This window comes from Typopeltis vanoorti, chromosome 14, assembly GCF_054136105.1.
Source record: "Typopeltis vanoorti isolate ZY-2024b chromosome 14, IOZ_Tvanoo_1.0, whole genome shotgun sequence".
NCBI classification, from domain to species: Eukaryota; Metazoa; Arthropoda; class Arachnida; order Uropygi; family Thelyphonidae; genus Typopeltis; species Typopeltis vanoorti.
The window spans coordinates 109,093,253-109,105,000 of record NC_143562.1 but is presented as its reverse complement, the minus strand read 5'-3'; the positions used below and the strand labels follow the sequence as shown (position 1 = coordinate 109,105,000).

Sequence of the window (11,748 nt, the reverse complement as noted above, 5' to 3'; positions counted from 1 at the left end):
ACCAGAAATGCTGAAGTATGGTGGTATAAAAGTCTTACAGTGGCTGCACTGCACAGTTCAGAAGGCCTGGACAGAGGGACGAATTCCTGATGATTGGAGTAGAGCTCTCATAGTAGCCATATATAATAAGGGAAATAAAACTGAATGTAAGAATTACAGAGGTATTTCATTACTGAGTGTTCCTGGTAAGATATATACAAGTATACTTGAGAAGCAGTTGAGAAGGATTGTGGAAGAAAAGCTTGGTGAAGAACAAGCTGGATTCAGGACAAATAGAGGCTGTCAGGATCAGATCTTCACTTTACGACAAATAGTTGAGAAAGCATGGGAATATAACAAAGATCTGTATTTAAGTGTTGTAGATTTGGAAAGGGCATATGAGAAGGTGTCAAGAGAGAAGCTATTTCAAATGCTATGGTTATATGGTGTCAATGGGGCATTATATCAAGCAATACTTAGTCCTTATTTGAGTTGTAAGTCAGCAGCTAGAATTGAAGGTAGTACAAGAACATGGTTTGATGTTAAATCTGGTGTCAGACAAGGATGTACATTATCCCCTCTGTTATTCATTATCTATATGGATCACATTATGAAAGAAAGTGGTATTAAACCTGATATCAAAATTGGAGATGTTAATATCAGCTCTTTGCTTTATGCAGACGATGTTGTACTTCTAAATAAATCCGCTACAAGTTTGCAAGATTCTCTGACTAAACTGAATAACTGTTGTAATAGATATGGCATGAAGGTCAGCAATAAAAAGACAAAGACAATGAAAATTGGCAGAATCATTGAAAATGTCAACTGTGTTGTGAATGGAGAACCTGTGGAACAAGTAAAACATTTCAGCTACTTAGGCACGATTTTTACTGAAGATGGTAAAGTAAATATAGAAATAGACAACAGAATCAGCAAAGCTGGTATGGTAGGAAGTCAATTGAATAAATTCATATGGAATAAGAGAGAAATTAGTCGGAACATTAAATTAGCTGTATACAAGACAGTGTTCAAACCAGTTTTAACTTATGGATCTGAGAGCTGGGTCAGAAATAAAACACTTGACCAAAGAGTAGAGACCACAGATATGAGAGTCCTGAGCAATATTAGAGGCGTGAACAGATGGCATCAATGACAATATCATATTAAAAATGAGGATATTAGGAAAGAACTTGACATTGTCAGCATCCAGAAATGCATTAGCTGAGCTAATCTCAGGTGGTATGGTCACTTGAGCAGAATGGGCGAGGAAAGATTAGCAAAACAAGTGTTCTCTGCCAAGTTGGCAGGAAAACGCCCCAGAGGAAGACCAAGATATAGGTGGATTGATACGGTACAAAGTGCCTTAAACGATAGAAATATAAGATCTGGTAATGTTGGAGTCTTGACTGTTTTAAAGGAAAATTGTAGATAGGAAGTTAGTAATGATGTAATTTTTTTCATGTAGTACTATCATATCCTGTACACCTCTTGAGGGTATATGGCAGGAATTTGATGATGATGATGATGTATCTGGATTTTTTATCCTGTAGTGTTGAGTTCTCAAGGCCGGTTTGCCTGCTTTGCGGGATGAAACCTCCAGGATAAATTGGAGAAAAAAACCCTACTGTGCACGCCCCCAAGACCAGCTGACTTGACTACCCTGGCTGAGGAAGATTCTTCAGCTCCCCATATCGCAGACAGGAATCGAACATAGGGCACTCCTTCCCCAGGCATATGGTTACGAAGCACACAGCCACTAGGCTAACACACACATATATATACATAAGCAGTGGGTTCAAATATGAAGTTGATGGTAGAGCAAATAGTGAGAAAAATTATTGGCTAAATAAAGGTAAATGCCTAGGTATAAATTAAAGATACCAAGAAATTATATACCTGGTTTAATCCTTTCTCCAAGTGTAAGCAAAACCAAGTATATATTTTCTTGGTATCTTTAATTTATAGTATAACCAAGTGGAAAACTTCCAACAACTATCTCTAATCCAGAGTATTTTAATAATAAGGAGTGACACATTTTGGCTACTCATGTATGAAAATATGACTTTGGCATTACTTTAACCATAATATCACCTCTGGTTCTGGATCCAACTAATGAGACCTCAATAAAGGTCAAAACTGGTTGGGTAGTGGCCCTTCCCATAATGCATAGCATTATACATACCTGTAAGGATATGTGCTTTGCATTATGGGATATTAAGGCAAGTGATGTGAAGTCATTAGCTTCTATATAAGAGTTGTCCTGTCCTGATTATATTTCAGCCGCAAGCTTTGTTTTGCTTACACTTGGATAAAGGATTAAACCAAGATATAATATCTTGGTATCTTTAATTTACAGTATAACCAAGTGGAAAAACGTCCAACAATAAATGCTTTCATAGACAGCTTCTGGTATTGAAACCACATATTTTTAGAAAAGAATGCGTTTAAGAAAATAAAATAAATAGCGAGTTTCATAAAATAAATATAACCACAAGTTTCGTAAGGCAGGAAAAGGATAAAATTTTCATAAGTCATCAGACTTACATCATCAAGTTGCAAAAGTTATACCCCCCCCAAAAAAAAAGACTAGAAATAATTAATTACAAATGTGGTCTTGAAAAGCTCTCAGCCTAACAATGAAAAAACGAATTTATAATTTCAATATTATTTTTAATCTCCCTTAAGACTAACACATTTATTCCGGCACCATTATCCCGTCCTGTAGTGGTTCTCAGTAAGTTCTGTAAAATACCCCTCTACAGCTGCAATCACCTCTTGATTAGAATCTGGGGAATAGGGTTGATGTTCCAACAATTCATAGTGCAGATCCTTTAATTTTCCCATTGCCAAAACACTTTTGTGGGCAGGTGCATTGTCCTGATGAAAGATGATTTTTTTTCTTCTGCAAACTAGGTCTTTTTCTCATGAATTTTTTCATCTAATCTGGTTAAAAGATCGGAATGATATTCCCTGGTTATTGTTTTACCCTTTTCAAGATAATTAATAAACAAAATGCCTTTAGCATCGAAAAACACCAATGCCATGACCTTTCCTGCTGATGGAACCGACTTTGTCTTCTTTGGCACCCAACAACTGGCATCTGTCCATTGTTTTGACTACTGTTTGGATTCTGGTGTGTAAAGGTGAATCCAAGTCACATCCATAGTAAAAAATTGACGCATGAAATCAGTTTTATTCTTGTTAAAACGCTCCAAGCACTGTTCAGAGATTTTCATGTGAGTGCATTTTTGATCTGCTGTGAGCAAACATGGCACCCATCTTGCGCAAAGCTTTTTCGTATGCAATTCTTCATGCAAAATATATCCTACACGTTCTTTCGAAATGCCTACAGTCTCAGCAACTTCACACACTTTGACTCGCTGGTCATCCAATACCATATCGTGTACTTGATCAATGATTTCTGGTGTTGTTACACTGTTTGGACATCCTACACGTGCATCAATCATCTTCAAGGCTGGTATGGTCACGTTTAAACTCAGCAACACATTTCTTAATTGTCAAAAATGAAGGAGAAGAGTGCCCATAAACTTTTATGAAGTTTGAATGAATTTCTTTTGCCGTTAAACCTTCTTTTACAAAGAATTTTATAACTGAATGATACTCAATTTTATCCATTTCAAGTGATACAGATAACACTTTTGCTTCAGACAGCTGTATAAAACAAACTACCTGATAGAATGACTTGCAATTTCGCATCAATGCTTATGACAGATGTACCAACTTAGAAGGAAAAAAAAAAAAAAAAAAAAAAAAATCGTGCCTATAGTTTTGCCATCTATGGTTGAGGCCGAGAACTTTTCAGACCACCCTCATACACATTAGATGTTAACAGAACTTCACAACCGGTATATACAAATAAGTAACCAGAATAAAAAAAATTAAATTGATCACTGTATACGTGTTGGAACAGATCATATCATAGGTCCATAATAGCTAGAATTAAGCCTTGATTTTTGTTACACTGTGTGTGTTGTAGTCCGCATGGTTAGCCGAGTGGCTATGTGCTTTGCAACCATATGTCTGGGGAAGAAGTGTCCTAGGTTCGATTCCCACTGATGATGTGAGGAGCTTAAGGATCTTCCCCAGCCATAGCCACGTTAGCCGGTCTTGGGCATGGACAGCAGGGTTTTTTCCACCAGTTTATCTGGGGTTTTTCATCCTGTAAGCAGGCAAACTGGCCTCGTGAACACACAGGCTACAGTCACAGGATATAATATGGCAAGGAAGGCAACAGGAAACCACCTTGCTCATAATCATTTCCCTAGTATGGTAGCATATAGCTATCCCCCACCAGTCGTATGGCTGAGAGAATAGAATAGTGTGTGTTGTGGGATCTTTAGCATTTCAGATACTTTCTTGTAAACCAATTATGATTAATATAAGGCATTTTTCTTTGTTGCCAAACCTAATTTATGCTGTCTTCTTTTTTTTGAGGTCTTTTACATGTTCAGACATGCAGATCCCCCCCCCTCCCCCGACTTTTCTACTTAGCCCACACAGCAAATGCCACAAGACGAATCCATTTCATAAACACCTGGTATTTTTTATGGAATGGTGTGAAGGTGTAAGAACATGGAGATTTTATGCATCAGTAAAAAAGCTACTTTACTGTTGTACTTACACTGCCACTTTCTTGATATAAGATAGCGTGACTGCATTCACACTACCTTATATCAAGTAAAGGAGCTGTCAGAGGTGTATTAAGAAATTTGTTGACCGTATTCAGTGGTGCAGTTTTTCATTCCTGCTAATTGATGGACATATTGTATGATCTATCTTGTAATGTTTTAATCATGCTATTATGAAGTATACATTAGACATTCATAGGAATTGTATGAATAATACTTATTTTCTCAGCATTCCTTTTCATCAATTGTGTGAAAAAGAGGGAGGAGGAGGAAGGTTTCATAGGAGGAAGACATTCATAGGAATTGTATGAATAATACTTATTTTCTCAGCATTCCGTTTCATCAATTGTGTGAAAAAGAGGGAGGAGGAGGAAGGGACTTGAGAACATTTAACCTTTTTAATGAAGGATAATGACACCAAAGACAACATAATTCTTAAAGAAAGATCAGAATCCTTAAAAAAAAAAAAGATTCTAAATCCTTGTCAAAAATGATAAGCCACATGCATAAAGCATATGTCATCAATTTCTCCCCGATTATGCAGTCTAGTATAGTCAGTGAATTAACAGAACTTTTTTGTCTACATTAACAGTGTGATGACTTGCAAAATAGACATTTTCACCAAATTTTCCACCAGTTTCTTTAACAGTGTCAAGTAAAGTAATAATAATATATATATATATATATATAAGGCACACTTACCCATTAACATTTTAGCAATATCAATTAGGATGCTGGTAAACCTGTTTTCCAAAATATACCTAAATACAGATTAAAGACATGATCAGATTAAATAATAAGTTATGATAAAAACAAGAGCATTCAAAAACCCAATTTTATATTAACACATTTTTCATTTCCAACTAGGAATATATTAAAAAAACAGCAAAAAAAAAAGTTTCATCTGTGTTAAATTTCTCTTTAGAATATTATTTTTATATAAAAAACTAAGTATTGTTAAGTGAGACTTGCCTTAATAGGTCTTTTGATAAAACATAATGCTACTGTATTAATAATAATAATAAAACAATGTATAACTTTTTCCTTTGGGAAGTTCTTGTTTCTTAACCCATAAATAATTATAAATATTCTTTTAAGAATGTGACAAATGAAACTAAGAAACTGCAAAGAAAAGGGATGTAGTGCACATAGGAACAAATGATTTAAGTAGTGATAAATATGAGAAAGGACTGCTGGAAGAAGTGAGAAAGAATATATCGTTAGTCTATTATAGCAAACGGATTTGATGTGCAGGCTGTATAGATTAGATATGGGCAGAAAAGACTTGCAAAAAGGAATGGCCTGCACTTGAAACTAGAGCATAAGGGGAGAAACACTGAGAATGTGTGTGTGTGTGTGTGTGTGTGTGTGTGTGTGTGTGTGTGTGTGTGTGTGTGTGTGTGTGTGTGTGTGTGTGTGTGTGTGTGTGTGTGTGTGAAAGTGCAACTAAGATATGCAAATGTCATAATGATATAAATGTCAGTGGAACACAGTAATGAATTTGGTGAAGGGACAGACATGTATACACTGGGTTCAGACTTCTTGAATGTGTGTGGGAGGGGACAGAAAGAGAGACTTTCCCAAGGTCAAACAGACTGCAGATGTAAGTATACAAAAAAAACAAACAAACCAGGTTAACTTATTATGTTTATACACAAATGGTAGAAGCATCAAGAAAAGAAGTTGAATTTGTGGGCTTGGTGATACATTGTGGAGTCAGATGTAGTAATGGAATCAAGTGTTTCTTGGAAGGCCATAAGTTAGGAGAGAGGGAGGCAGTACAACTAATGATAGTGATGATTTGAGTCCGATTAGAGTAGAAACTCAGGAAAGAAATAATAGTAATAATATTCAATGTGGCACTGAGTTTGAAGCTATCTGGGGTAAAATGGAGACTAAAAGGAAGAAATATATGGTGAGGCACTGCTACAGATCCCGTGGTTCAGTTGCTGGTAACGATGAAAGCATCAGCAAATTACTCTGATAGGTACTAAACAAGTAATCTTTATGGATGACTTAAAAATTACCTGAACAATGATTGGGTAGTAGAGGACACTCATGATAAGAATGAAAGAGTTTATTGAAGGGTCATGTGAAAACTTTCTCAAGCATATTGATCACATCATCAGAAGAGGATCTCAGTTAAGGAAGCAACTGTTCTGCTACCAGTAGGTGACAACGATCACATGCCCTAGAGAATAGCCAAGCGTATAGACATTCCAATTAAGAAAGGTTACATGATGCTGAACTACAAAGCCAGCTGGAAATTATGACCAACTTAGGAGAACACTATGTTCGATTATGGTATCAGTGATGAACGAATAGGATGGGAGAGAAATGGATGTGAAACCTAATTCAGAATGAGATGATCTATAACAGGGTTTCCCAAATTGTGTTCCACAGAAAGTGAATAAGTGTTGTGTAATGTCAGTGACCAAGCCGTGTATTTTTAAACATGGAAGTAATTCGGGAAAGGGAATACCACTGTTTATGACCGGCCATAAAAATTTTCTCAAAACTGAACGAAATAACATCTGTGTTGCAAATGTTAGTGACCAATCAGCAAGGAAGTATAAAGAAAATTTTTCCACTGAAATTGAAGATCAAGGGGGTCTGTATCTGGTTCTCAAATCTAGTAATACTGAATACTTTCTTCACATGTCATATTGTAGGGTGAAAGTGCTTGTTTCGAAACCATAGTGCCATGATTTTTTAAAAATAATAAGCCTACAGATTTAAATTTTAATATGAATAAGAGACAAGGGACTTTGTTTAATTTTACTGTTAAGAAATCTCTTATTGAAGGTGGTGTCTGTGATTGAACAGATAGTGATTCATCCACCTCCAGCCTACAAAGCAATCTCTAGGATGTACAAAAGGAGGGGAAAACTACCAACACACAGGAGAAAAAGTCTGCATTCGTTCGTAAGTACTTATAATAATATTATAAATTTTTGGTGATCAGAATGGGATATGTCAATGAAAATCAGCACAAATTAATTTAATGATGTTGGCCTGAGGAAACTACAATATGCTACAAGATTTCATTAGTCCAGTACTTGATAACTGATTTAAATGTAATTTTATATTTGTCAACATGTCACACCGTATACATAAGTGTACTAATACTCTATGATTATGCCATAATTAATTATTAACACATTACAAAATAACCAAGGTGTTCCGTGAAAATTTCAGGATTTGTGAAGTGTTCCTTCGTAGGAAAAGGGAAACGTTGATCTATAAGAAGATGATGTAGAAGGATTATCATAAGAATAAGGATGAGAGGAGTTGTGAAATATATAGAGCACAGGCTAGAAAAGTTACAAACATCATATAGAAAGCTAAGTTGAAGTATGTTGTAATGAAGTAACTTGGAAGCTTTTTTCTTTTCAGATTATTCTATCAAAGCACTACTATTCTATCACTTACTTCCTTCTCCTATATATAAATAGCCTTCTCTCATGGATCTCAAATCCTATCCACAATTTTGCAGATGGCAGTGTGTTACATTCTTCCTAATAGTTTGACAAACTCTGTATACAGTGCTAATATATCCCAAGCTCCAATATTTACTACAATAAGTGACCTAAAAAAATTTCTATTCTTCAATAAGTGAGGTATGGACAACCTAAAAATAAGGAGTTAGTGGGTTATGATGGAGATGAAATTAAATGTTTTGGCTTTAAGTGAAAAGAGAGAGAGATTTAAGAAGAAAAAAATTTAAGAGAGAGAGAGACTATGTTTTGACTTGGAAGGAGCAGATGATCAGTCAGAAAAAGATTTAGGTTCTAATATCAGTAAAGAAGTAAATGGCAGTCTTGTAAAGTATGGAATTAGTGATAGGATAGGCTTGTTTTTGAATGGAAAGCTAATTTCACTTTTATATACTCACTACACAAAGGTTTAGTATTGAAGAAAAGACATTATTTAAGAGTACTTATTCAAAATAAGAACATAGAGTAATCATTTTAGGCAATCTTAATGCAAAAAAATGATGAAAATCAAAAGTCAGAAATGACATCTTCTTTCTTAATTTTTTCTGAAATGGACATATGAGCTGTCATCATAAGGAGCAAGTATCAAGGAAAAGGAAATCAAACCTGAAGAATTGGTGCTACCGACATAAAAAAACATTAAGAAAACAGGTAAGATCCTACTAAATAATAAATACAGAATTACATCCAGACGATAATGATCAATGAAAGGAAGGAGCAGCAATAGCATTCAGCACTAAACATGAAGCTTTTTGATCAGAAGGCAAATTTAAGTACAGGTAACCCTCGTATAACGCGGTCTACAAATTGTTGTATCCCTTGTTCAACGCAGTTTCGATATAACGTGGCCTACAATAGAAATTGTAGTAATTTCTATTGTAGAATACTTTTGTAGTATTCTAGTACCCCCCCCCCCTTTTTTTTCATATATTTTTCACCGCGGGACTTAAAATCAAATTTTATCTTCATTTATTTTGTGTCTACCCGTATCGCGCAAGTAGTTATAAGTATCAAATTTAGTTTTATTGTCTCACTGAAGAAGGTACTGTACAGAGGCTTTTGCAGTCTGTGTCATTCTCAACAAATAGTGCAACCAGAGACGGATGGAATAAAAACAGCGCTAACTACTAAATCACATGTCCCCTCTCACAGAAACTATGCTGTATAGACTCAAGCAAAACCATATGTTCCACTGAAACACAGTATCTAACTATAAACTATTGTCCAATTTTTCAATTTTGAAATAAGTGTTTATTTTATTGCATTTGAAATTCTCCATGTCATTATAACAGATCACAAAGGCTAACTTAAAATAAAATTCTACCAAGATTTGAAACATGCCATATAATGAATGTGTGAGTTCGCTTGCCACCTCAAACACAAACAAGAAGCCATAAAATTCAACGAAGGATTGAAACGTTTGTGTGAGTTGAGCAAGTCATTAATGAGAAGTTCTGTCTGAATGATAAATGGCACACTGTTGTGGATGTTGTTATGACAGTTTCAGATGTCATGGAATTCGATTGAAGAGAATTAGCATTTCAATTCAACACTTGTCGATTGTCTTTGGGTCACGTGATCTTTTGTTAATACCACACCAATCATATGCATGTCTTTATAGTTCTCTTGTGTAAAACAAAATTCAACTTGTACATATTGTAATAATTAAAAAAAAAGTTGAATAATTTATAAGCGTATAAAAGAATATTGCCTTCAACTCGTTGATGTGCCAGCAAAATTCTCAGATGAATGGCGAACCTATGGCACGGGTGCCATAGGTTCGCCATCTAGGGTTTACTGTATAAAGTGTTTATAGTTGAAAATTGTCTTCGTTTTCTGCCAGGAAAGTGCATTAAAAATCATAAATGTGTTATTCTCAAGCTGAGCAGTTTATTTTCTGGTGAGTTACATACATATGTAATGCTTTTTTTTTTTTTATGTAAAAGTTTATTTTTATTGTAATGGCCACTAAAACTGCAACGAAAGGGGAAAAAAACCAACATTGAAGAGGAAATTCATTTCTCTCAAAGAAAACATTAAAATCTTGGATCAGATGAAAATTGGAGAAAAACCAGGGGTTGTTGCAATGCTTCTGAATCTAAATGAATCAACAATTCGAACAATCAAACAAAATGAACATAAAATCCGAGAAATTGTTATTGCTGGGTCAACGGTAAGTGCAAAGCACGTTGCTCGTGTTCACGATATTCCAATAGATAAAATGGAGAAATCTCTAATGATTTGGATAGAAGATGCACTCAAAAGAAAATTCCTTTGGATGGACACCTTATTAAGCAAAAATGTCTCAAAGTTTATGAACATTTAAAAGAACTTGATCAAGATTCTTCAGAAGAAATCTCTCAGCATGGATTTTGTGCCTGTAAGGGTTGGTTCGAAAACTTTAAAAAGCGGTTTACTTTGTATGATCTTAAAATCCAGGGAGAATCAGCATCAGCAGACGTTGAAGCTGCCCAGAAATACCCAGCAGAACTTTTAAAAATCATTAAAGAAAGTGGTTGTAGTGCAGACCAGATGTTCAATGCAGATGAATCTGGGTTATATTGAAAAAAAAAACACCTATATTTCGAAAACTGAAAGATCAGCTCATCGATTCAAAGTTTCCAAAGATAGAATTACTCTACTGTTTTGTAGTAATGCATCAGGTGATTACATGACAAAACCCAATGTTTATTAACTGATCTGCAAATCCTCGTGCAATGAAAGGGCTCGACAAGTCCACCCTGCCTGTTTATTGGTGGGCCAACAAAAAGGCATGGGTTACAGCTAGCATATTTGAAAATTATTTTTTCAAGTGTTTTGTACCCAATGTAGAAAGTTACACAAAGAAATAAGATATGGACTTCAAACTTCTACTAATTTTATATAACACACCAGGCCACCCAACAAATTTAAGCCACCCGAATATTGAAATAACTTTTTTTGCCACCTAATACTACTTCACTTATTCAACCACTCGACCAAGGAATAATATCAACATTTAAGTCATATTATATTCGGCTAACATTCCAATTAATTTTCGAAAAAATGGAATCTAATCCAAACATGACACTGCCTCAAGTGTGGAAAGAGTTTTCAATATTGAAATGTGTGAAAATTATTTCTCTGTCCATTAAAGAATTACAACCCTCTATGCTGAATGCTTGCTGGAAAAAAATATGGCCTGAAGCCGTTCTGGAACAAAATTTCGTACCTCCAGTGGATGCCGAGCTACGTCGTATAATAAATGTCGCAAACATTTTTGGTGGAGAGGGCTTTTGCAATATGGTTGAAAACGAAATTAGTGAATTCACTGATGGAGAAACAGAGGAGGAACTGGTACAATTAATAGATGCCATCGAACCAAATGGCAGGGAAAGTTCTGCCGAAGATTCTGATTGTGATGAATCTGTTAAAGAATTCAGTTTAAAGAAATTAGCAGAAGGATTGGACTTGTCAAGAAAGTTAGGAAGTTATTTTACGGATAATGATCCCTCAATGGAGCGCTCAGGAAAATTCACAAGACAATTGGATATTTGTTTAGTGCCATATTATGAACTTAATAAAAAATTGCAGCATAGTGGAAAGCAAAGTCTTATTACTGACTTCTTGATGACTAAACCAGC

At 35.2% G+C, this 11,748-nt stretch overlaps 1 protein-coding gene across 1 annotated transcript in view; it reads right to left on the bottom strand.

Moving 5' to 3' along the window:
* The window catches only part of LOC150099828 (U3 small nucleolar RNA-associated protein 15 homolog), a 191,377-nt gene that overhangs the window by 7,109 nt on the left and 172,520 nt on the right, over positions 1-11,748 (bottom strand). The window contains exon 12 of the mRNA XM_090404114.1: positions 5,331-5,389. Coding sequence (XP_090260240.1) covers positions 5,331-5,389 — 59 coding nt within the window. The remainder of the gene's footprint in view (positions 1-5,330; positions 5,390-11,748) is intronic.